General features: G+C 39.1%; 1 protein-coding gene across 1 annotated transcript; it reads right to left on the bottom strand.

Moving 5' to 3' along the window:
• Window positions 1–6,108: 6,108 nt before the first annotated feature.
• On the bottom strand, window positions 6,109–25,071 carry LOC146979089 (replication protein A 32 kDa subunit-like). Its single transcript, XM_085792270.1, has 9 exons — window positions 24,927–25,071; window positions 24,793–24,839; window positions 24,600–24,701; window positions 19,430–19,556; window positions 19,286–19,344; window positions 17,988–18,095; window positions 16,882–16,989; window positions 16,393–16,490; window positions 6,109–6,492 (listed from the first exon to the last, which is right to left on the bottom strand). Exons 1-9 carry the CDS (start codon window positions 24,964–24,966, stop codon window positions 6,411–6,413), a joined length of 771 nt encoding a protein of 256 aa, XP_085648396.1. The 5' UTR covers window positions 24,967–25,071; the 3' UTR covers window positions 6,109–6,410.
• Window positions 25,072–26,716: the final 1,645 nt, after the last annotated feature.

Raw genomic sequence — 26,716 nt, 5'->3', positions numbered from 1 at the left:
GTACACACTTTTAGTGAATCACACGTGACACTTGCCGTACACTGATATTTACACCAGAATCTACACCAGATCCTGCGTAAGTTTGATAAATGAGGGCCAGTGTGTGCAGCCAAGGGATGCGCGTGAATGTGGTGACGTGGGGACGAGGGCGGGGACTGCTAACTCCATCGGCTGACAGGAAGTTAGCCAAAACGACCGGATTGCTTACTTCTGCTTTAATAACTGCCATTGTTTTACAGTATCTACTTCACTGGCTCCACAGTTACCATGGTCCAAAAGATTATTTGCTATTTAATTGATCAATCACCTTTCATTTTCAAGCCTTGATCATCACGTTGGGTCAGTAAATCAAGTTTGTAAAACATATTAGGAATTAAATCAGAAAAGTTTAGCCTCACTATGAAACAATATTATTGATGGAACAGCAGAGTGAGCAAGACCCAGCATGATAAAATGTGTTGATGGAGTAACATGTGTTTTTTATTTTGTTGCTTGAACTTTAGATCTCTACTCAAACTGTGTGTAGAATTTAAACATTTCTGAACTGTCATCGTACCAGTCAGTATCAGTGTCAAGAAAAAACCTACACCATTGTAATGTGATTTCAAAGATGTTTCAATTACTTTTTATTTCACTTTGTAGCTTTAAATCATACAAAAGGAACTTTAGTTTTGGCCAGATTAAAAGTTTTTAATGCAGCTTTAATGCAGACACGTTTGTGACCACGGTTTACTTCAAAACATCTCTTGTTGTTATATAAACACTGTGTGTAAGTGTTTATGTTTCATTTTTGGGCCTGTCATCATAGCATTATCATTCATGACATCACCTGTATAAATCTTGATCTGATAGAAACCAACAAGAGGAGCTGCTGCTCCCTGCGTCAGGCCTCTGGTTGTCCATTCTTCCCTCCTTGATGGGTGGAGACGAGCTTGTTGTGGGTAACACACTGTGACAAGATAGTCAGACACAATCATATTCCGCAAACTTTGAAAGAATATATTTGCCACACAGGAAAACTAGTCTGGAATCACATTAGGATTTGTAAAAACCATATTGTTTATCCTTAGTTTTTAGACTTTTGATTTTGCTTCCTGGGGCAACAGCTTCTTCTTTAAAAAAAGAAAAAAAAGAAAAGAAATCTGGCCCAGGCTATAAATTATGTATGTCTCTACAGCTGTCAATCTTCAGCTTTGTCAGATCCCAAGAAAAGCACTTTTTCTTTTGCAAATGTGTCTGGAGTTGGGAGCTGCTCACATTCAGAGTGTTTGCAAAGAAAAGAGGGATTCCCCTTTGAATCCAGACTTTTTTAACACCCTGCTGAGAACCAATAGTGGCAAACAAAGATTTAGTCCATGCACGTCGAGCTCCGTCTCCTCTCTAGGCAATCCCAGCAGGCCTTTCAGCTCTTCATACCTTACGTTCCTTCAGTTCCCCGGGTGCAGCGCTTCCTTTAGGTCTGGGGGGGGGGGGGGGGGGTTGCCAATGAATGTAGTCCCACATCGATGCCCCAAACAACATGTTGGAGTCTAACTGAACCTACTGGGGCTCCTGTGCTCCCAGGATGATTCACCCTAGAAAAGTCCTATGTATACTGAGAAAGAAACCAGAGCCAAAAAGCAGCTTTCATTTCATATTATCACTGATGGACAGCTGTAAATAGAAAAGCTACAGAGCGTTACACGGGGAATAGGTGGGAAAACACAATAATGTCTTCATTCAAACATTCAGGGAGAGTAAAAGTATGGCTGATAACTCCACAGAAGCTAATCAGAGTCAGGAATTCTCCAACCTGAAGTCCAATCAGTGAAGTGAGACCGGACGTGTGGGTTAAAGCTACTTTAAACACTGACTTTACAATCAAGAAGTGATTTGCATGCAGGCGTCATATAGCTCACTGGGTTGAGCTGGCGCCACAGAGGCAATCTCAACTGTCCTGTCAATTAAAGGCAAAAGCCTAAAAAATACTTTTTTTAAAAAATAAGTGATTTGCATAAAGCTGATGAGGGCTACAAGAGTTTAGATACTCCTCAGTTCACAGACTAATTGTTGGAACTTGAAATGTACAGTAAAGGCTCCATATAGCAGCTATAAAGGTGGATCCACGTGTTCTTTGATTATCATTCAGATCTATATTTATTTTGTGAAAGTGTCTAGGCCTCAGTCCACAGAGAAATGCACACACAGCTTCTGTTCAGAAACCAAATTAAAAAAAAAAAAAACAGCCATTAGGACTAATCCTAATTTTGTGATGTCACAACAAAGCAGTCCCAGGTCCTGCACACCTGGAGTCACCATCAACTCTGAAGGATTTGCTTTGTCTGAGTAAATCTGACATAATTTGACTTGATCAGAGAGCTTCTTAGAGTCTCTCTTCTGATTGGACGGCTGAGAGAGGAGAGAGATGTAAACTTGCATCGAGATGCTTTTTGCACCACAAATATATCTTCTAATGGATGAACATAAAAGATGGGACCTTTAAATTAGTTGGAGGAAGCTGTTTAGCTGCTGCATGAGTCTGAATCACTTGCTATCATCAAAATGGAAATACATTCCCAAGTTTATGTTACAGAGTAAAGTTATGATGGCTGCTGACACTCGGCAGACACTGATGATGCTGAAGGACAATGACCCTGAACATCAAAGCAAATCTACCAAAGAATGAGACTTCAACCAAGACAGAGCCCAGACATGAACATTAGCCGTAGAGATGCTGTGAAATGACCCCCCACTGAGCTGTTCACAGCACCATCCTGAGAAAGTGGCTGAGCTGAAGCAGTTTTGTAGAAAAGAACAGTCCTGAACGTTCTGACGTCTGATTCACAGCTACTGGAGGAACTTGTTTTAGGTCACTGTGGTTCAAGCATTTATTAAATCCAAGGCTTCGCTTAAGTGAAAGTTTAATTGGCTGAATCATGATAATTACTTATGTGTTATTGGTCGAAGCCCTTTGTGATTTCTGTAGGCTACTTATAACTTCGATGGAGATCAGATCATATTTTGGACCAATTAATTGAGAAAACCAGTCACTAAAGGTTGTGTTATTTTGCTTGCATCTAATTCTGATATTTCTACCATACAGTAGCATACATGCTTTTAAATACATTTCTTCTTGGACTTGAGAATGATAGAAATCAGTGTTGTCAGATGCTCTTGCCAACATCCCACTCTGTCCTCAGAGTGCACCCAGCAGCACATCCTGCCTCTGTGAGGTGAGGCTCAGTTCACAGCCGAGGGCACTGAGGTCGCAGCAAATGTTGATGAGCAGCAGATAATTGATCTGAGCTCCAGCAGCTTGTCTCTGCTCATCACCTCCAGGTGAAGTCATGAGGGAGGTTCCCCTGCCCCGCAAACAACACTAACGTTCTTAACAGTTTAACATAGCCTACCTATCAGATATTCAGTTTGTTAACATCTCTGTTGACTGACAAATAATGAAAGGACCATCTTTTAATGCTGTGAATTGAAGTTGAAAACTAATGTTAAAAAGCTAACCTTCCTGGCCCTGTGTGAAAAAGGAATTGCCCCCCTTCTTAAAGGGATAGTTCAGCTTTTTTTCAAGTAGGTACAAATGGCCATTAAGTGTAATATCTGCAGAAAGGTCTCTGCGCCAATGCATCAGCTGGCTGGAAAAAAAGGTTTGTTTATCTGGAACTAACCAACTCACTCAGTTACTGAGCTACTCCTCCACATAGGCAGGCTCCGCGACATGCTGTATCACTCCGCCATACTGTGTGTCGCGGAACCTGCCTATGTGGAGCGGTACTGAGTGAGTTGGTAATTGTCCCTCATTAAAACAAACCTGTGTCTCGGTGCAGCACGATGCGCTGGTGTTTCTCAGTAGGTGGGGGCAGAGACCTTTCTACTGCAGATCAGTCACTGACATCCATCAGTCTGGAAAGTGTTATAAAAAGCCATTTCTAAAGCTTTGGGACTCCAGTGAACCACATCCTTAAACTGCTTCATCTTTATTTACATCGTCATGAACAATGTGTTTGATATTTGATTTGTTTGGAAAAGTAACTAAAGGGGGATTTTAAACTGCTGTGTCATTAATAACTTCCCATATTCATTATTTTATTGATTAATTAGTGAAGAAAGTTCAACAAACTTCCCTAAAGGATATAATAACATTTAGGTTTTTCACAGTGATCACTTCTAGGATGAAGTCAACCATGCTAGTACCTCTGTATGTTAATGATGGCCAGGTGATGGTTACCATGGTCACCGTTCACACAATTGTTGTGTGTTATTATGACCCTGAGTGATAACTTGTACAGTTAAGCCTATTTGGAATTGAGCATGCTTTCATTGTTGTTGTTGTTGATCCTCCCTGAGGGTGGTGCTGTTCACCTGCCCCGTCCTCCTTGAGTCACAACTAGACTAGAAAAAGGGCTGATTGATTGACCAGGCTGATGGATCCTCATTACACCTTTAACAAACAGAGCTTTGGCAGACTAGCATGCATGGTTATATCTCACAGCTAGCATCACTGAAATGCACTATGTTTCAGAGCATCCAATAAGAAGATCACTGATGCTGAAGCTGAGCCAATGCAGACGTCCGATAGTGTCAAGCAAGTGGTTCATGTTTGGTGCATATAAATAAAGTAATAACGTAGATAAAGTATACATCTCAAAATGAGTATGATATAAATATAATAATTTGACCAGAGGGTGGTGCTAGAGGGAGGCTTATGGCCGTAATGCCTAATGCTAATAAACCCAAAACTAGACAAGCACACCGATGCAACTGGTACAAGGGGAACAGATGGAAAATAAATTGTATCTGCAATAAAGTTGGATTTCATTCAGGAACAGCCAGGAGCTTCACGAACAAACACTAACCGTTGCAGATGTGTTATAGGTTCTTTGTGAAGTGGCAGCTGATTGGCTAGACTCAACTCATGCCAGTTGACTTTTCTCTATCACAACAAACTTCACTGCTTTCTGTTGAAACTTTTCAGTTTGTTTAACACCAATGACTCACTTCATAATAATGATGTGATTATATGAATACAAGGTCAAAGGTCAGTATCAGCACTTATATAAGACTTTCTTCTGCTTAGACTTGTTCAACACTGACAGGCAGGACTTGCTACAATGTTATGTAATATTTTTCATTTGAATATAAACCTGCACATAATGAAGCAGAGCCAGTTTGGAGCGTGTCCCATTGGGTAGTCTTACATCATGAGACTTGAAAGAAGAAACAGGTAGCAGCATGTCATGTACCATGAACTGCAATTATTCTGTCATCTGTAATGGAGAATGATTGACAGCCGCCAATGTGGGTGAGTCATGTATAATAAGTGCTGGTATGTGCAGTGTCTGCCAAGACAGCAGAATCCTATCACAGTGTTTAGTATGAATCACCCCAGCTACAGGTTCCAGGTTACAGGCTTCTTTAAATTGAATACTCATCCTGTATGCCTCACGTTAGGATTTTCAATCCAGGTCTCTGGAGCTCCTTGTGGTTTGCATGAACAGTTCATCTGAAATATATTCACAGAATGAACCTCACACAGAAACAGACTCCTGACACCACAGTCTGTCTGGGTCTTGAGAACTGTTAACAACAGTATTAAATCTGCAGTAAGTCATAAGATGAAGGAGATTAAAACATATCTTCCTTATGGGAATCTGTTTGCGATTTGCTGGCTAATTAACACCACACTCATATTTATATGAGCACTTTTTGTGTTTGTCCTTCTTCGCAATGGAAATTTAGTTAAAACATCAAACAAAAATGTTTAGGTTTGTGTTACTATTATGTCCAGTATCGCTGTTATGAAGGATTCATGATTCAATTTAAGCATAATTGGATATACAGCTTATTGATGCAGGTACTCACATTCACACCAATGGGAAATTTAGAGTCTCTGATCAACCTGTTAGCTGGAGAACCTGGGGAGAATATGCTAACCACCTATTTTAATAAAGTGGGACCAGTTTTGTTTAATGAAAAACACTTAGAAAATAACAAGTATAATCATTGTTACTATCTATTATCACACAACAGAACATTATGTTTTTGGCCATCCATCTTAAATTCTGGTCCTTAGGAGACAGGGTCATTCTTTAGGACATTTAAATAACGAACACAAGATGCAATTATGACATTCTTTTTATACAGTAATCATGACATCATTGGCTGGATTCTCACAAAAACCCCACAAATAAACTGGAAAAACAAAATAAAGTCAAATGAAACCTGGGCGATCGATTACTCCAGTATACAGTAATTCTTACCAGGCAACAAATGATCCACTTTATACTAAAGAAGCTTTAGATAAAGCCAGTGGTGTATCATGAATACGTTACTAAAGTTAACCAAAGTGATGATGTCACCTCACAGTATTTCACTGTGCATAGTGTGTGCAGCCCGCTCCCTGGCCTCCAGGTTACCTGCTAAGGTTCAGCCGACTTAAAATGATGCTCATCCATGGTACAGAAGATGTGGCCTTCATCAATAAGAAAAGTCAAACTGGATCTGTGAAAGAACAGGAGAGAAAGTGTGAGCACTTTGACTTTCAGAATTGTTCCTCATCGTGTAGATCCTGGTTCCAGTCGTCATTTTCATGCATTAACAAACAGGTATAAAGAATCATATGAGACAGCAGGTTCCATGAAAACAATGTCTACTGTAAGTTACTGTAGATCTGTTCACACAACTGAAAAAAAATAACCACCACAAACTATAGTTTTGTGAACTGGAACGGACCACTTGATATTTCTAAAATAAATAAAATAGAATAATCTGTGAGGTTAACAATTTATAGTTATGCCAATTCATATTCCAAAAGGATTTAAATCTAGATGATGAGATTATTTCTTTGAGTGGTAACATTTGGATTTAAAGGGGAACTATGAAAATCTGGTTTTTCCCCCCGTCTGTTTTGCTAACCCTCGTCTTGGCCATGTGCATTTGTTAGTGTGAATGCTGGAAGCATTCACACTATTGTTATTCAGTTCGGCCATTTTCTTTATACTTATTATTATTATTATTAGTGTGAATGCTGGAAGCATTCACACTATTGTTATTCAGTTCGGCCATTTTCTTTATACTTATTATTATTATTATTAGTGTGAATGCTGGAAGCATTCACACTATTGTTATTCAGTTCGGCCATTTTCTTTATACTTATTATTATTCTTACTACTTTCACCCTTTTTCAGACATCTTCTACTCCTTCATACTTTGTGCTATTTCAACCATTCATATATCAAAACGTGTGGCTTTTTCAGGACAAGGGTGCTATGACTTTTCTCTTTTATACTATTTATACTTTTTAAAATATTTAACTTTTTCTGCAAATTTTTTCCCATAGGAATGCATTGAAAACGTCTTCAAACTTTTAAAATCTTCTTACCTCTTTGAACCTCTAAAACGTCAGCATACTTTCTCCCACAGACTCCATTTGTCTTTTAAATTGTAGACAAACTTTTAATCTATTCCCGTATGACTCATCTTATTGATATCTTCAACAGTTTAAATTGTTGGCTGTTTTAAAATCATTAAAATTTTTCACAAAATCCAACTTTATAATGGTTGTGTATTGCGCTTAACGAGCAGGGCTTAGAGTGAGTGACATCATCGTTAGAGTGAGAGGGATCGAAAAAACATTCAGGATTTTTTCTGGATAAATTGCCAGCACGGCCACAAATTAAACTCTAGACACATGATTTCCTCACCGGTTTGTAGCCACACTTGTCGTGTCTCATCTGATGTGTTCAAAACAGCAGACAGACTTACAGAATTGTCTCAGTGAGCCTAATTATGCAGCTAGACCCGCTCCAGTGGCTCATCCACTTCAATAGAAAAGTAGGAGCAGATTTTTTTAGAAAAACAGAAATGCCCCCCTTTTCTACCTTGCGACGGCAAGAAAAGTTTTTGCCCTACAAACATTTAATGCACATTGGCTCGCTCAGGAAGGTCTCCTTGCCCCAGTAGTCAGACCACATTCTGATAAGAGTTACGGTTCTCTTTTACTGGGCTGTTTTTGGAAGCTGCACTGAGCTCAAATCTCTCTGCTCTGCTCTGCTCTGTGTGCAGTTGGTCCAGCTGTAGCGGCCAGCTCGTTATCATGTCTATTAATAGAACAGTGCAGGTGCAGCCTGGCCGCTCGTTAAGATGTTTTTAAACACAGCCCCACACACACACATGATAAACCAGACTGACAGAGGATGTCCACGCACAAACACAGGCATCACACTCACACAGACAGACACACACAGACGCTCACACACAGTCACACATGCACACATACACAAACAGACAAACACACAAACACAACACTGTTCCACACAGTAAAATGTAAGCATGGTAGTCGCCATGGTAACTTCTGAGGGCAGGCTGCCACACAGGTGTAATCAATCAGATCATTAGGGAGAGAGGAGTTTTGTGGCGCTTAACAGTTTTACTTTCTGCACATGTACACACAGACAGAGAGACCGCCAGACTCACACACCCAGACACACACACACACACACACACACACACACAGGTTTTCAGCTCAAATTCATCAGGCTCTCAATTATTTTATACTTTTGATGTAAACATCTCCAACAATTTATATTTTTCTCATGAATTTAAGTTCAGACGTTTAGTCTTTCCAACTCTATTAATAGTAGTACAATTACAGGTGGAGACTAGGACATAGGATGCAGCTTTTAACATGTGTCCTATCTATCTATCTATCTATCTATCTATCTATCTATCTATCTATCTATCTATCTATCTATCTATCTATCTATCTATCTATACCCCTCCCTATTTTTTAACCCCTCTGTCTCCTTTTTTTCTTTCTTTCTTTCTTTCTTTCTTTCTTTCTTTCTTTCTTTCTTTCACTCACTTTTTCTATCCTTCCCTCTCTATCCATCCATCCATCCATCCATCTACCTCTTTCTATCTATCATCCCCCTCTCTCTTTTTCCTCTTTCTTTCTTTCTTTCTTTCTTTCTTTCTTTCTTTCTTTCTTTCTTTCACTCCATTTCTGTCTTTTTACTTCTTTGTTTGTTTGATTGTTTCTTTCTTTCTTTCTATTCCTTTTCTCTTCCTTTGTTTTTACTCCATTTCTTTCTTTCTTTCTTTCACTCCATTTCTGTCTTTTTACCTCTTTGTTTGTTTGATTGTTTCTTTCTTTCTTTCTACTCCTTTTCTCTTCCTTTGTTTTTACTCCATTTCTTTCTTTCTTTCTTTCTTTTTTCTTTCTTTCACTCCATTTCTGTCTTTTTACTTCTTTGTTTGTTTGATTCTTTCTTTCTTTCTTTCTTTCTGTCCTTTTCTTTTTTCTCTCTTGTTTCAATCTTTCTTTCTTTCTTTCAACAATTTCTTCAGCTCATTCAGCATTGCTTACAGCATTCACACCATTTCCACTCTTGGAAATGTTTTTTCTAGTTAGTGTGAATGCTGGAAGCATTCACACTATTGTTATTCAGTTCGGCCATTTTCTTTATACTTATTATTATTCTTACTACTTTCACCCTTTTTCAGACATCTTCTACTCCTTCATACTTTGTGCTATTTCAACCATTCATATATCAAAACGTGTGGCTTTTTCAGGACAAGGGTGCTATGACTTTTCTCTTTTATACTATTTATACTTTTTAAAATATTTAACTTTTTCTGCAAATTTTTTCCCATAGGAATACATTGAAAACGTCTTCAAACTTTTAAAATCTTCTTACTTCTTTGAACCTCTAAAACGTCAGCATACTTTCTCCCACAGACTCCATTTGTCTTTTAAATTGTAGACAAACTTTTAATCTATTCCCGTATGACTCATCTTATTGATATCTTCAACAGTTTTAGATTGTTGGCTGTTTTAAAATCATTAAAATTTTTCACAAAATCCAACTTTATAATGGTTGTGTATTGCGCTTAACGAGCAGGGCTTAGAGTGAGTAACATCATCGTTAGAGTGAGAGGGATCGAAAAAACATTCAGGATTTTTTCTGGATAAATTGCCAGCACGGCCACAAATTAAACTCTAGACACATGATTTCCTCACCGGTTTGTAGCCACACTTGTCGTGTCTCATCTGATGTGTTCAAAACAGCAGACAGACTTACAGAATTGTCTCAGTGAGCCTAATTGTGCAGCTAGACCCGCTCCAGTGGCTCATCCACTTCAATATAAAAGTAGGAGCAGATTTTTTTAGAAAAACAGAAATGCCCCCCTTTTCTACCTTGCGACGGCAAGAAAAGTTTTTGCCCTACAAACATTTAATGCACATTGGCTCGCGCAGGAAGGTCTCCTTGCCCCAGTAGTCAGACCACATTCTGATAAGAGTTACGGTTCTCTTTTTCTGGGCTGTTTTTGGAAGCTGCACTGAGCTCAAATCTCTCTGCTCTGCTCTGCTCTGTGTGCAGTTGGTCCAGCTGTAGTGGCCAGCTCGTTATCATGTCTATTAATAGAACAAGTGCAGGTGCAGCCTGGCCGCTCGTTAAGATGTTTTTAAACACAGCCCCACACACACACATGATAAACCAGACTGACAGAGGATGTCCACGCACAAACACAGGCATCACACTCACACAGACAGACACACACAGACGCTCACACACAGTCACACATGCACACATACACAAACAGACAAACACACAAACACAACACTGTTCCACACAGTAAAATGTAAGCATGGTAGTCGCCATGGTAACTTCTGAGGGCAGGCTGCCACACAGGTGTAATCAATCAGATCATTAGGGAGAGAGGAGTTTTGTGGCGCTTAACAGTTTTACTTTCTGCACATGTACACACAGACAGAGAGACCGCCAGACTCACACACCCAGACACACACACACACACACACACACACACACAGGTTTTCAGCTCAAATTCATCAGGCTCTCAATTACTTTATACTTTTGATGTAAACATCTCCAACAATTTATATTTTTCTCATGAATTTAAGTTCAGACGTTTAGTCTTTCCAACTCTATTAATAGTAGTACAATTACAGGTGGAGCCTGGGATATAGGATGCAGCTTTTAACATGTGTCCTATCTATCTATCTATCTATCTATCTATCTATCTATCTATCTATCTATCTATCTATCTATCTATCTATTCCCCTCCCTATTTTTTAACCCCTCTGTCTCCTTTCTTTCTTTCTTTCTTTCTTTCTTTCTTTCTTTCTTTCTTTCTTTCACTCACTTTTTCTATCCTTCCCTCTCTATCCATCCATCCATCCATCCATCTACCTCATTCTATCTATCATCCCCCTCTCTCTTTTTCTTCTTTCTTTCTTTCTTTCTTTCTTTCTTTCTTTCTTTCTTTCTTTCTATTCCTTTTCTCTTCCTTTGTTTTTACTCCATTTCTTTCTTTCTTTCACTCCATTTCTGTCTTTTTACCTCTTTGTTTGTTTGATTGTTTCTTTCTTTCTTTCTACTCCTTTTCTCTTCCTTTGTTTTTACTCCATTTCTTTCTTTCTTTCTTTCTTTTTTCTTTCTTTCACTCCATTTCTGTCTTTTTACTTCTTTGTTTGTTTGATTCTTTCTTTCTTTCTTTCTTTCTTTCTGTCCTTTTCTTTTTTCTCTCTTGTTTCAATCTTTCTTTCTTTCTTTCAACAATTTCTTCAGCTCATTCAGCATTGCTTACAGCATTCACACCATTTCCATTCTTGGAAATGTTTTTTCTAGTTATTATTATTCTTACTACTTTCACCCTTTTTCAGACATCTTCTACTCCTTCATACTTTGTGCTATTTCAACCATTCATATATCAAAACGTGTGGCTTTTTCAGGACAAGGGTGCTATGACTTTTCTCTTTTATACTATTTATACTTTTTAAAATATTTAACTTTTTCTGCAAATTTTTTCCCATAGGAATGCATTGAAAACGTCTTCAAACTTTTAAAATCTTCTTACTTCTTTGAACCTCTAAAACGTCAGCATACTTTCTCCCACAGACTCCATTTGTCTTTTAAATTGTAGACAAACTTTTAATCTATTCACATATTACTCAGCTTATTAATATCTTCAACAGTTTTAGATTGTTGGCTGTTTTAAAATCATTAAAATTTTTCACAAAATTCAACTTTATAATGGTTGTGTATTGCGCTTAACGAGCAGGGCTTAGAGTGAGTGACATCATCGTTAGAGTGAGAGGGATCGAAAAAACATTCAGGATTTTTTCTGGATAAATTGCCAGCACGGCCAGAAATTAAACTCTAGACACATGATTTCCTCACCGGTTTGTAGCCACACTTGTCGTGTCTCATTTAATGTGCTCAGAACAGCAGACAGACTTACAGAATTGTCTCAGTGAGCCTAATTGTCCAGCTAGACCCGCTCCAGTGGCTCATCCACTTCAATATAAAAGTAGGAGCTGATTTTTTTAGAAAAACAGAAATGCCCCCCTTTTCTACCTTGCGAGCCTGAGAAAAGTTTTTGCCCTACAAACATTTAATGCACATCAATGTGCTCAGGAAGGTCTCCTCTCCCAGTAGTCATGACCACATTCTAATAAGAGTTACGGTTCTCTTTTTCTGGGCTGTTTTCGGAAGCTGCACAGAGCTCAAATCTCTCTGCTCTGCTCTGCTCTGCTCTGTGTGCAGTTGGTCCAGCTGTAGCGGCCAGCTCGTTATCAAAGTCTATAGTGCAGGTGCAGCCTGGCTGCTCGTTAAGATGTTTTTAAACACAGCCCCACACAGACACATGATAAACCAGACTGACAGAGGATGTCCACGCACAAACACAGGCATCACACTCACACAGACAGACACACACAGACACTCACACACAGTCACACACACACACACATACACAAACAGACAAACACACAAACACAACACTGTTCCACACAGTAAAATGTAAGCATGGTAGTCGCCATGGTAACTTCTGAGGGCAGGCTGCCACACAGGTGTAATCAATCAGATCATTAGGGAGAGAGGAGTTCTGTGGCGCTTATCAACAGTTTTACTTTCTGCACATGTACACGCAGACAGAGAGACCGTCAGACTCACACACCCAGACACACACACAGGTTTTCAGCTCAAATTCATCAGGCTCTCAATTATTTTATACTTTTGATGTAAACATCTCCAACAATTAATTTTTTTCTCACGAAATTAAGTTCAGACGTTTAGTCTTTCCAACTCTATTAATAGTAGTACAATTACAGGTGGAGCCTGGGACATAGGATGCAGCTTTTAACATGTGTCCTACCTATCTATCTATCTATCTATCTATCTATCTATCTATCTATCTATCTATCTATCTATCTATCTATCTATCTATCTATCTATCTATCTATCTATCTATCTATCCCCCTCCCTATTTTTAACCCCTCTGTCTCCTTTTTTTCTTTCTTTCTTTCTTCTACTCCTTCATTTGTATTTTACCTAACTTTTTCTATCCTTCCCTCTCTATCCATCCATCCATCTACCTCTTTCTATCTATCATCCCCCTCTCTCTTTTTCTTTCTTTCTTTCTTTCCTTCTTTCTTTCACTCACTCCATTTCTGTCTTTTTACTTCTTTGTTTGTTTGATTGTTTCTTTCTTTCTTTCTATTCCTTTTCTCTTCCTTTGTTTTTACTCCATTTCTTTCTTTCTTTCTTTCTTTCACTCCATTTCTGTTTGTTTACTTCTTTGTTTGTTTGATTCTTTCTTTCTTTCTTTCTTTCTACTCCTTTTCTCTTCCTTTGTTTTTACTCCATTTCTTTCTTTCTTTCTTTCACTCCATTTCTGTCTTTTTACTTCTTTGTTTGTTTGATTCTTTCTTTCTTTCTTTCTTTCTTTCTTTCTTTCTTTCTTTCTTTCTTTCTTTCTTTCTTTCTTTCTTTCTGTCCTTTTCTTTTTTCTCTCTTGTTTCAATCTTTCTTTCTTTCTTTCTTTCTTTCTTTCTTTCTTTCTTTCTTTCTTTCTTTCTTTCTTTCTTTCTTTCTTTCAACAATTTCTTCAGCTCATTCAGCATTGCTGGAAGCATTCACACCATTTCCATTCTTGGAAATGTTTTTTCTAGTTATTATTATTATTCTTACTACTTTCACCCTTTTTCAGACATCTTCTACTCCTTCATACTTTGTGCTATTTCAACCATTCATATATCAAAACGTGTGGCTTTTTCAGGACAAGGGTGCTATGACTTTTCTCTTTTATACTATTTATACTTTTTAAAATATTTAACTTTTTCTGCAAATTTTTTCCCATAGGAATGCATTGAAAACGTCTTCAAACTTTTAAAATCTTCTTATTTCTTTGAACCTCTAAAACGTCAGCATACTTTCTCCCACAGACTCCATTTGTCTTTTAAATTGTAGACAAACTTTTAATCTATTCCCGTATGACTCATCTTATTGATATCTTCAACAGTTTTAGATTGTTGGCTGTTTTAAAATCATTAAAATTTTTCACAAAATTCAACTTTATAATGGTTGTGTATTGCGCTTAACGAGCAGGGCTTAGAGTGAGTGACATCATCGTTAGAGTGAGAGGGATCGAAAAAACATTCAGGATTTTTTCTGGATAAATTGCCAGCACGGCCAGAAATTAAACTCTAGACACATGATTTCCTCACCGGTTTGTAGCCACACTTGTCGTGTCTCATTTAATGTGCTCAGAACAGCAGACAGACTTACAGAATTGTCTCAGTGAGCCTAATTGTCCAGCTAGACCCGCTCCAGTGGCTCATCCACTTCAATATAAAAGTAGGAGCTGATTTTTTTAGAAAAACAGAAATGCCCCCCTTTTCTACCTTGCGAGCCTGAGAAAAGTTTTTGCCCTACAAACATTTAATGCACATCGATGTGCTCAGGAAGGTCTCCTCTCCCAGTAGTCATGACCACATTCTAATAAGAGTTACGGTTCTCTTTTTCTGGGCTGTTTTCGGAAGCTGCACAGAGCTCAAATCTCTCTGCTCTGCTCTGCTCTGCGTGCAGTTGGTCCAGCTGTAGCGGCCAGCTCGTTATCAAAGTCTATAGTGCAGGTGCAGGCTGGCCGCTCGTTAAGATGTTTTTAAACACAGCCCCACACAGACACATGATAAACCAGACTGACAGAGGATGTCCACGCACAAACACAGGCATCACACTCACACAGACAGACACACACAGACACTCACACACAGTCACACATGCACACATACACAAACAGACAAACACACAAACACAACACTGTTCCACACAGTAAAATGTAAGCAGTTAGTTGAGTCACCATGGTAACTTCTGAGGGCAGGCTGCCACACAGGTGTAATCAATCAGATCATTAGGGAGGGAGGAGTTCTGTGGCGCTTAACAGTTTTACTTTCTGCACATGTACACACAGACAAAGAGACCGCCAGACTCACACACCCAGACACACACACACACACACAGGTTTTCAGCTCAAATTCATCAGGCTCTCAATTATTTTATACTTTTGATGTAAACATCTCCAACAATTTATATTTTTCTCATGAATTTAAGTTCAGACGTTTAGTCTTTCCAACTCTATTAATAGTAGTACAATTACAGGTGGAGCCTGGGACATAGGATGCAGCTTTTAACATGTGTCCTATCTATCTATCTATCTATCTATCTATCTATCTATCTATCTATCTATCTATCTATACCCCTCCCTATTTTTCAACCCCTCTGTCTCCTTTTTTTCTTTCTTTCTTTCTTTCTTCTACTCCTTCATTTGTATTTTACGTAACTTTTTCTATCCTTCCCTCTCTATCCATCCATCCATCCATCTACCTCTTTCTATCTATCATCCCCCTCTCTCTTTTTCTTCTTTCTTTCTTTCTTTCTTTCTTTCTTTCTTTCTTTCTTTCTTTCTTTCTTTCACTCCATTTCTGTCTTTTTACTTCTTTGTTTGTTTGTTTGTTTGATTCTTTCTTTCTTTCTTTTTTCTTTCTTTCTTTCTTTCTTTCTTTCTTTCTTTCTTTCACTCCATTTCTGTCTTTTTACTTCTTTGTTTGTTTGTTTGTTTCTTTCTTTGTACTCCTTTTCTCTTCCTTTGTTTTTACTCCATTTCTTTCTTTCTTTCTTTCTTTCTTTCTTTCTTTCTTTCTGTCCTTTTCTTTTTTCTCTCTTGTTTCAATCTTTCTTTCTTTCTTTCAACAATTTCTTCAGCTCATTCAGCATTGCTGGAAGCATTCACACCATTTCCATTCTTGGAAATGTTTTTTCTAGTTTTTAATGAAGTCGGCAAGCAATGAAACCATGGAGCAGTATTATTTATCATATTTGCGTTAAATTGTGTATATTTGTGTAGGCTTACGACGCTTAAGACTGTGAATGTGAATTTACAGCAGTTTCATCCAATTTGCTTGTTGAACATTGTTGCTTATCTTTGATTTTTAAGTATTGACATTTCAAACAAAGTCAATGACGTCATTTTATTTTGTTTTATTAGACAGCTGGTAGAAACAATAAACAAATAGGGTAAAGGATGATTCATTGGTACCTGATGTCTCTCAAACTGATGTGGGCCAGCTGTGACCTCAGGTTCTGGAGACTGATGCCAATATCATTGCCAGAGAACTTCCTGATTACATTCAACACCTGACGCAGAAAAAAAAGAAAAAAAAACTTACCAACTGGTATCAGCTGATAAATTCACATACTGAAAATCATTCTAGAATTATATCCATTTGTAATACATTATCAGTGGTAAATCTTTTGACAATAGCAATTATCTGACTGACAACATGGTGCTATGTGTAAACTCAACCCTTTTACAGTACATGAGGCATGTCCACATTATTCCATAAAGGGCCTGTGTGGCTGCAGGTTTTCGTTCCCACCAAGCATGACTCATTATCAACTGATGTCAGTCTTCAGACAGTTGATTGGTCAAACTGTGTGCTCTTGATTGGTTGGAACTAAAGCCTGCAGCCATACGGCCCTTCAAGGCATAGTTACTGTAGGACCTGCCTGCTTTACACACACTGACCTGAGTTTGGATGGTGGACAAACCGTTTGGTTGGATGCCAGCAGGATGTCCGTGATTGCGCTGTCCAGACAGAGGAGCGCGAGTGGTGTTCATGTTCACGTCGTACATCTGGATTAACATTATATGAAGACAGACAAACAAAAAAGCAGCATTAAAGCAGATAACAGCGGCACGGCCGTTTCGGCTAATGCTGTGTTCAAGGCAGGCTTTTGAAACCGTAAGTTACAGCTTCAAGTCACAACTACGACTTGGTAGCGTTCCAGGTAACCCGTAGCTCGTGTTTTTACCGTCCTGTTGTCTGTGAAAGTTCCCTATAACGGCCACTCGTAACTTCCGACCCGTGAACTCGTACCAGATCGAACTGGTATGACTTCACAGGAAGGAAAAACACAAAGTACGAGTTTCCTTGAACGCACCATGAGTTAGCAGCCCCCGCCCTTGTCAGGCATCAATTGGTCCTCGTGCTACGTCACCACATTCACGCGCATCCCTTGGCTGCACACACAGCCCTTCATGCCGTTCTCTCTCCTCATTGGATAACACTTGTATCCCACAAGGAAACTTTTCTCCTCGGGTTACAGCAGAGCAGAGTGACGGAGAGACTCGTGTTTAGGCTGAAATACTTCATGTAAGTGATTGCTGACGGAAAATAGGACTATTTAGGACTTATATTAACAAAAACATTCCACTGATATCTGCTTTAAGCAACAGTCACACCACTATGTGATATTCACAGCAAGAACAGACTGGAGGGTGGGAGTGGAAGCACACCAACTACTGAGACTCTACTGTAGCTTTACTTTGCTGTTTACTTAGTTTCACCATGCATTTTGTTCAACTGCCACTTAATCCAACAGAAAGTTATTGCACAGGGGAGGAAAACAAAGCAGTGAACCCCTGGTGGAGTGGGATCAGGGAAATGCCAGTCTCTATGAAATGTCACCATTGTCACCAAGGCCTTTAGTTAGTACAGATCAATACATATTGTTACTGATTAGTTCTGGCCTTCAGTTGAATTTTTTTTTTTCAAATATTTCCAAATTTTCCAAATATTAAAAACAGTCAAACAAAATAATTTCAATCACTGTTCAAACTAACTCTGATACCTTTCCAAAAAGCTGCATATGGGCTTGCACCACTTCCAACATGTGGGATGTGATCTCATTCAGGTCTCGAATGCAACGGATGTTCATCGCCTGTAATGACCTTTGACCCTAATGCAAAAAAACAAACAAATTGAATTTATTGTATATAATCCATCTCACTGCTCACCGTCTTTGAAATCTCATTATCATCTTCAAACTAGGGATGCACCAATCCGATATTCAGATCGGATACCGCTCCAGGAATTGACTGAATAGCTGGACTGGGTATCTGATAATGGGGTATTCATTCATTTCAATTCTATGTTTATGAGGCGTGCTACATCACGTGTCGGCAGCAACAAACACAGAGGAAAAACATTTAACAAAAGTAAGGAAAGAAATGTTAAAGTCAAGCCTGATGCCTTCACCGTTCTTCCATATGGTAAATCTACAATTAAAGGGATATTTCAACATTTTGGCATATTAGCCTATTGCCATAATCCCTATAGTTTTAGACGTAGGTTCATTACCTTCAATTTACGGTGCAAGCTGTTTTTAGATCGGCGGGGCAGAGACGTGAGCTCTGCATTGCGCACGGTATTTCCCTCATCAAACTCATCAAAAACACGATCCAACAACTCCAAAACACTCATGTGAGGAAGGCCTTTTGGCCGAAACGTATCAGCTCAATAAATCTGATGAAGACCTGAAGCCTAAGCCTGTTCTTTGAAGTGTGCCGACTTTCTAACTGTCTTATGTGTAGCTGAGCACCTTCAAGACCAGAAGGTTCACCATGAGATAATAATGGAACATTACAAGACAGAGTTGTTAATGAGGCAAATGCGTAGCCAGAACTACATCCCAGACACGGCTGCTTGGCAGAGTGACTTCAAAAGCGCAAATAGTTCCGAGTATTTGCTTCATGTGTCGTAATGTTACACGTTATTATCTCATAGCGTGGTGAATGTGCAGGTCACAACTTGTCCACGAGAGTGTCTTGGAGTTGTTGGATTGTGTATTTGATGAGGGAAATGCGAAAGTGCTGTGCACCTCCGTTGCGTTAGCTGAGCAGCTCTGCCCCGCCGATCTAAAAACAGCTTGCACCAACAATTAAAAGTAATGAACCTGCTCCTAAGATTATAAGGATTATGGCAATAGGCGAATTTGCCAAAATGTTGAAACATCTAAGTCAATAGTGGTATCGGATCGGAATCAGGTATCAGCAGATAAGCTTAAGCCCAGGTATCCGTATCGGCATTGGGACTGAAAAAGGTGGATCAGTGCATCCCTACTTTAAACCCTTAGTCTGTATTACTCACACTGATAATGCGTAGATTTCCTGTCACCTTCACATACCTTCCACAACAAGAAGACATCACTGCACGGGTCTGTGAGAAATGTAAAGAGGATAGTGGTTCAGTTTCAGGTTCAGGTTTCTATTTGTAGTTTAGCACACATGAAGCTGATTCCACTGGCCTGTATGTTAACCCACTGCTTCACATGCAAAGGCGGACCAGTCATGTCATCCACAGAGTACTGGATGTTGGTCATGAAGGGAGTAACTCTTTTGACGACACCCACAATGGACACCTGCAGCAAGAGAAGCAGGAGGAAGTAGAACTCAGCTCAAGAGAATATCACCAAATTGCATGAAAGAATTCAGCTTGTTCAGGCGTCCATGCAAGCTGAAGCAAAACTGCAACGTTGTGTCCAGTAGAACATGATTCCTACATGACTCAAGAACTTCCCAAAATGTCTGAGCCTAGAAAGTTACATTACTTGACTTAATGCATGTTCAGATTGGCAGCCACTCAGCCACAATCGACCTTGTGACACATCCTCAACCACATGATGTGTTCAGGATCTTCACTCCATCACTCTAGGCATTTTTTGCAGATGTGGGTCAAAGTCACATGCAACTCTCAAGACTTGGCTGTGAAGTCCTGAGTTCCAACACGACTCCCCCCAAAGTCCCAGCTGCTGCAGTTTGTGTTTCCAAAGTCTTCGACAAGTGGTCTGAGTTTCAAATTTCATCCTCGACTTTGGAAACGGTAACTGGGGGGAAAAAACTATCTCAATTAAGTCGCAGGTCTGAGTGCAGGGCCGGCTCTAGCATTTTGGTGGCCCTAAACAAGATTTTTGTTTGTGGACCAAATCACTTGTTAAAACTGAATACAGACATGTTTATGCCCTCTGAGGTTTGAGCCCATTTTCTCGACTTTTACATATTTTCTTAAATTTATCTTTTTAAGATACTTGCAGATGTAATAATACTCAAGTGTTTTATGTCTAAATATTAGAACCTCCGCTGTAAGCACACTGAGGCCAATTTCAATTTCTCCTAGAACACTTTATAAAGAAATAATTTAGGCCAAATGCTGGAAATTTGAGGTTTGCTTTTTGAAAAAAATTCAAATCCCTTGTGAAAACACTCCTTCAGTCATGAGAATGAACTGTTTTGGTGCTTGAAATAGGATATGAATACAGTAGATACGTGTAGAAAACAAGTCTAAAATGAAATTTTTTACTTTTTGAGCACAAATGTTGTCATTCTGCCATTCTATTTTCACCAAATGTCTCAAATGTGAGATAAAAGAAGCTGAATATTGACTTCAAATTACATATAAAGCTCATAGCGTGCACGTGCAGACCTCAGGTTGTTTAAATGACTTGAATGAACCCCGGTACCTTTCTGATCATGTGGCCCCCCCACCTAACGGCTGTGGCCCTAAACAACCGCATAGAGTGTTTATGCCAGGGGCCGGCCCTGTCTGAGTGGACTTTGTTCAGTGCCATGAAACTAGGAAATTTAAACTGTCTTATTCTTAGCGTTTTACAAACGAGCCATGCGTGTGCTGTTGTGCGTTTCCACAGGCACATCATGTCCTTCCTGTTTGAACAACACAGATGTCTGCTGCACCATAGTTACTAGGCCTGTGTGTCAGTCAACCATTTTGATTATCTTAAATACCATTGGATGGATTGACTTTTATTATTATTTTATTCTATATGCGAGACTCACCAGAAGAGTCATTCTACTGTCTTTGATAATTTTGATTTTATTTATTTTTTCCAGTCAGTGCCACCATGAGACTCACATTATCATTTACTATACAGATTTCTTTTTAGCACTAACAATATCATAAAAAACAACATGACAGGGATGTGCAAAGGGGAGGTATGAAACCCAAAAGGGCTTATATGAAAACCTCACCCACATATTCAAAGATCAAATTTGTTACAGTTTAAAAACAATAACATAGGAAAATAATTAAAGATTTATGTTCATGATCCAAGTCTAGATTCTAATGATGACCCTCAGACTTTTTCAACCTATTCAGTTTAATAGTATCCATCAGCCATATAGGCTCGCTAACACCAGACCTCATCTCAATGTAGATGACTTGCAGAGCGAATAAAATCATGTGCAAGGCAGCATGGGTAACCCTCTACAGCTGACTTGTTTGGTTTTGAGTGAAATACCTTCAGTACTTGAGAGATTAAATATTGTTAAAATAAACTTGATGTCAAAGTCCTGAAATATTAAATTGATAAGCTAAACAAACTTGCTAACTCAAATGATTTATTAATAGGGACAATGCATGTGTGCATATAGATGCTAAATGACATCTGCATTCATTAAGCAGAGCAAAACAAAAGAGACTGGAATGATGCATTTTGTAGCATTCAGTCAAAAATTATCTGCTTTGACTTGAGCCAAAGTTTGGAATATCTCAACAACAAAAGAAGAGTTTCTTTTGTATGTCCTCCTGTGCTAAACATCATCAGCATGCCGGCCTTGTCATGATTAGCCTTGAGGTAATCTGTTATCAACTGTGTGTCTTTAAGCAGCAGTGTGTCTGACATCAGGGCGCTCTGAGTCAAAAGTCATCAGGTTTAAAGTTATGAAGCACGTGTTGTAGACTGTACACTGATCCAGGATTCTCCTGGTCATAGGTTTAGCCTTTGTCACACCACACATGTTGCTGCTCCATGTGTCCAGACACTTCCAGTTTAGTTTCATCAGTCCATACAACTATGTGTGTCCTGCAGTCTGACTGTTTATTTAGCAGAGTAGAAGCACTTGTGCCATCCTTCATAAAGTCCTGTCCTGATTAGGTTGCTGATCACTTTTGATGAATTGTGCTTCCTCTCATATCCAGGTCTGCATGATTTGGTGTCAGATCTTCTTATACCTAATGTTTGAGGTCCAATGAGATCATTTCCTTTCAGGTTTTGTGGAAACTCATTCATCTTACTCATAATAACTCACCTCCACAACATGCGCTTCAGTTTTTACTCAACCTTTGTTTTATTTTTGTTGTGTTTCTGTCGTACTTTGTCAACTACTGATGGATACTTCTGTGTGGAGAGGAGATTCTTCATTCATCAAACATGGAGCAGGTCTGGAGGACGCCATCCTGTTCCAGCTGAGATGAAGAGGTGTCTTTGTGGTTGCTGGGTTGCAAACATGAAGGCCTGGAGGTGGAGATGAACTGGCTCCTTCACCGTCAGTCATCATGGGAAATGTCAACTCTGCCCCATCAAGAGTGATGAGCTGGAGATATTGTTGAAGACTCAGAAAGTTCACTTTTTTTTAAAGTCATAACACTTGTGTACATCCCACCAACGGCTAATGCTTAAGTTCCATGTTGTTACGTTCTCCATTAAGTTGATGCTAGAATACAGGCTAAACATCCTGAGGCTTTTAATGATATCAGGAGACTTCAGTCACACATGGGCGGGGCTGATAAATGCATCACAGCTGAAGTGAATGAGGGTCATCATGAAGTCACTAAAGACTTTAGAATGTTTGAACTCTTCTAACCTGCAGTTTCATTAAGGGGTTGAACATGTGTGGCATGGCTTCATTTACAGTTTTTCTCAATTGTTAAAACACTAAACCCTGTTGTCTGAACCAAATTCTCAGTTGCCTGAACCCACTGATTGAATCAGTCACTCTTATGGCAAAACCATCAGCACTTTTCACCTGTTTAGACACAACTTGCCAACACATTCTCATTGTGATGCACCTGTGTTGCATAATGCTGAGCACAGGTGGCAAAAGTCAAACACAACTAAAGCACAAGTTTCACCGGTTGAACACAACAACTCAAAATTGATCACACTTGTGTCCAATAGACCAGAGCTGCTTTTTTATGCAAATGAGAATGACTGATGCATCCGGGGTAATTTAGGGGCAGCACCCGGCATTTTTACATTGCACTCAGTGGCTTTTTGTGTTTTGATGGAGCGTAGACTAACTAACAATCAATTTGAATGTTTAATTTTTTGTTTCTTTTGTAGCACTATGTCTCATAATTATTTTGACACTTATCTTTGAAACCCACCGTTCACGCTATCTTGAAAAATTACAATTAATTAATCTACCGGTATGCTCATTTAGCCTCCCACAATGATCAATGACCCCACAAAGTGGCCAGAAATTTCTTACCCAGACATCTACACGTATTTGGTGGAATCACCGGGTAGGTTTTGGCTAAGTGTTGTCTGTAAATAGCCTGTTAATAGCCAACTTTTTGTTAGTTAGTTTATCAAGCCAGTTAGGCTGAACTTTTCAATGGAGGGATGCCGGGCGCTGCCCCTAAATTACCCAGGATGCATCAGTCATTCTCATTTGCATAAAAAAGCCGCTCTGGTCTATGATGTGAGGGCACATATACTGTAAGCTAGTTCAGGATGAAGTCCTGTGGCCTGACCCAGTACAGAGAAATGATGCTGTGGCTGTGCACTTCTCATTTCTATATTTTTGTACATTATTTTTACGTAGGCCTACTGTATACAAGTGCTAAATGCACAAGATTTCTGTTTGTTTTTGTACTGTGCTACGTGTAAATGCACAGGATTTCTGGTTTTTGTACTAATTAATTTTGTAATTTTTTCAAGTGCTAAATGCACAGGTTTTTTGTTTTGCAAGAGGAGAAGATGAGAGACGACAGGGTGAAGGAAGAGAGGATGAGGAAGGGAGGGATGAACTGGGAAGAAAAAAGAAGAAGGAAGGAAAAGGGGATGAAATGGGTGTGGGGAGGGAGGAGGGTGAAAGAAAGGGAAGGAGAGAAGTGCTACAGTGTAAATGCACATGTTTTTTGTTTTGCAACATGCATTTAGCCTACAGTGAACAATAAACATTTATTTCTACAGCTTCATGTGCTGAGCATTGTGTTTTCTATTTTTCTATGTAGTGTTTAGTGGCTGCTCAGTAGTGGTTTTAATTTTGATTGACTCGGGGCACGATTTGACAACATAGTTCAGTTTTGGGCACAGATTGAACTGTTTTGAGGTGAAAGTTTGGTTTTGCAAGAAGAGTCTGAGGTTTTGGGAATGTAGATTGAAAATTGGGGTTTGTGTTCACAGTTTAGAGAAAAGGAGAGAAGCTTTCGAGAAATGTGTCTTAGCAATCGAGAAAAACTGTAATAAACTACACACTCAATCATTACATCATACATTGTCTTTGTTGATTTTATATATATTACTCATCTGATCAGATCTGGCTTTTTTCATTGGTAAATCCTTAGTTTTTCCAGTTGTTGAATGTTTCTCATTGTAACTGTAGCTAAAGTAATTAGTGACGTCAAACATAGAGTCAACTAATGTAACTGTTTGTCCTCGTACCTGGTTGAGCTCCCAGTCACTGAAAGCAAAAGTGTCAGTGACGACTTCAGAGGCAGACAGCAGCTGAGACACTGTGCAGGGCAAAATCTGCAGGGTCGCTTTCTGTGATGAAATCAGAGGAAAGGAGTTTATTCATCTGACCTCCACATATAGAAACACATATATTCTGACCCTTACACAGAAGAAGACAGACCCTCAACATCCCTGCTTTATGGCTCCCTGCTGAGGACTGACTGCAAGCTGTGTCAAAGCAGATAAAGATCATTTGTTAACAAAAAAACTTAAGTTATTAAGTCCAAAGGGATTTCTGAGAAAAGTTAAATTTACCTTGATTCCACATGACAGGACCTGTAATTTGGAGGACCATCAGAAGTAAACAACAAACACAAAGAGCGTAACTAACTGTGGTGGCAGCTTCCCTCTGCACACACTCATCAGGTGAATTGCATTACAGCAATTACCCATGATGCAGTGCTCAAAGAAAAAGGCCTGACAAGTATAGATCAGTGGTGATGCAGCTCATGTGCTCCACGAGGCAAGTCCAGGGTCGTTTTAAATTTTGTTTTTTATTAAAAATCCATCAATTCAACAGTGATTGACAGGTGTTCACACCACTTTGGATAAACTTCATTTAATCTCTTCAAAATATCTTACAATGACATAAGAGCAAAAAAAAAAATTTGTTCATACAAAAGTGTTGAGAGCAGAAGATTGCCTGGCTGTGAGTTCCCATCAGATCGAGAGTGTTCTTCATCTGACGCGGGGCGTTTTTACCAGAGCTGATCCAGGACCTGTACTGTACGTCACAGCATTGTTTTGACACCAGGTGGAAACACACAAGTCTAAAACGTCTGACCAGGTGCAAAGTGACAAAAATCGTCATCTACCGCACTTGAAGGAATCCAAGAAGATGTTTACAGTGCAACAGAGACTGGATTAAAGTAACACTACTGAACATACCAGTGCAGTTGGACATTGAACTGCAACTTTATCTTTTAATTTTACGGTAGTTAGGCTGTGAGCAGGTTCTCCTTTTTCCTTTGAGCAATGCATTGTGGGGGCATAGTGTCGCAACACACTAAAAACAAATATTATGTGCATACTGGCTTTTTGAGCACATTTGATTAAGTCACTTTTGCACCCAACATACCTCCTAAATATCATAGTTATGAATACAAGGATGTAGAAGTCAATGGAACATCTTCTGCTGCCAATGCACAGGACTTTTAACCCTTTAAAAAATTGATGTATTTATTTCATGAGCTGCTTTGTCCTGAAATCCTAAAGTTTGCAAAGCTGTGCTGTCGTACGTTGTACGCTGGTCCTGGATCAGACCTTAACGCAAAAGTGGTTTATTTGATTTATATGTCCCAAAGGAGATTGTTGGTTTTCCAAATGCTCCAGTACCGGAGAGTAAAGACGACCGAGTCGGCCCAAGTTGTTTACCAGCTTCGCTTACACAAAAAAAAAAAAAAATCACAAACGATAGGCCGATGTAAAACGTACAATTAACACTAGCACACCAACAGTATTAACCTGTAAATATATCACATCTTTTTTTTCCATGATTGGAGTAAACTGAAGCTGAATTAAGAGCTGAAGGGGAAAAAAAAACAAAAACAAAAGATTGAATCCATCACAGCAATTTACAAATGAGTCGGGCTCTTAAAAACAGAGCACATCAAGTCAAATGTACATCAACCTTGTTCGTCCCGTTTATCCTGTACACTATTTACACATGTGCAAAGGAACTGAAAACAAATCAAAAGGGTGAAATCTCTTGATACCACAGAGCTAGCATTTGTTTGGCAAACCTCACAGGAAGTCAAGAGTCTTCCTGCTGCTACCCCCCCACCCCCACCCTCCATCTCTTGTCTAAAAAGAGTAAAAAGGAAGATATCTTGCCGGAAATGACTCTACCCATCATGCTCTGTTCTGCTTTGAGCTCTTGAGGATATGGGTGACCTACTTTGTGTCCAAAACTTTTGTCTGATCCACGTACAGAAAAGCCACAAATACCACATTCTTGAAGCGACGCAACATTGTCCCAAAGCAGCATAGATGTCCTGTAGTAAAAGACAGGCCTTTTTTTTTCTTTACTTTTTTTTTTTTTTTAA

Source organism: Trachurus japonicus, chromosome 11 (genome assembly GCF_045865225.1).
Source record: "Trachurus japonicus isolate A0001 chromosome 11, Traja_1.0".
Classification (NCBI taxonomy): domain Eukaryota; kingdom Metazoa; phylum Chordata; class Actinopteri; order Carangiformes; family Carangidae; genus Trachurus; species Trachurus japonicus.
The sequence above is the reverse complement of the archived record's forward strand: the minus strand, read 5'-3'. Positions and strand labels throughout refer to the sequence as shown.

Coding starts and splice junctions, on each gene's coding strand:
- LOC146979089 (XM_085792270.1), bottom strand. CDS start 24,966: ATGGTCCTCCAAATTACAGGTCCTGTCATGTGGAATCAAG. Junction 24,702..24,792: donor ATAAAGCAGGGATGTTGAGG/GTCTGTCTTCTT, acceptor ATTTCATCACAG/AAAGCGACCCTGCAGATTTT. Junction 16,491..16,881: donor TGTCCACCATCCAAACTCAG/GTCAGTGTGTGT, acceptor TTTCTGCGTCAG/GTGTTGAATGTAATCAGGAA.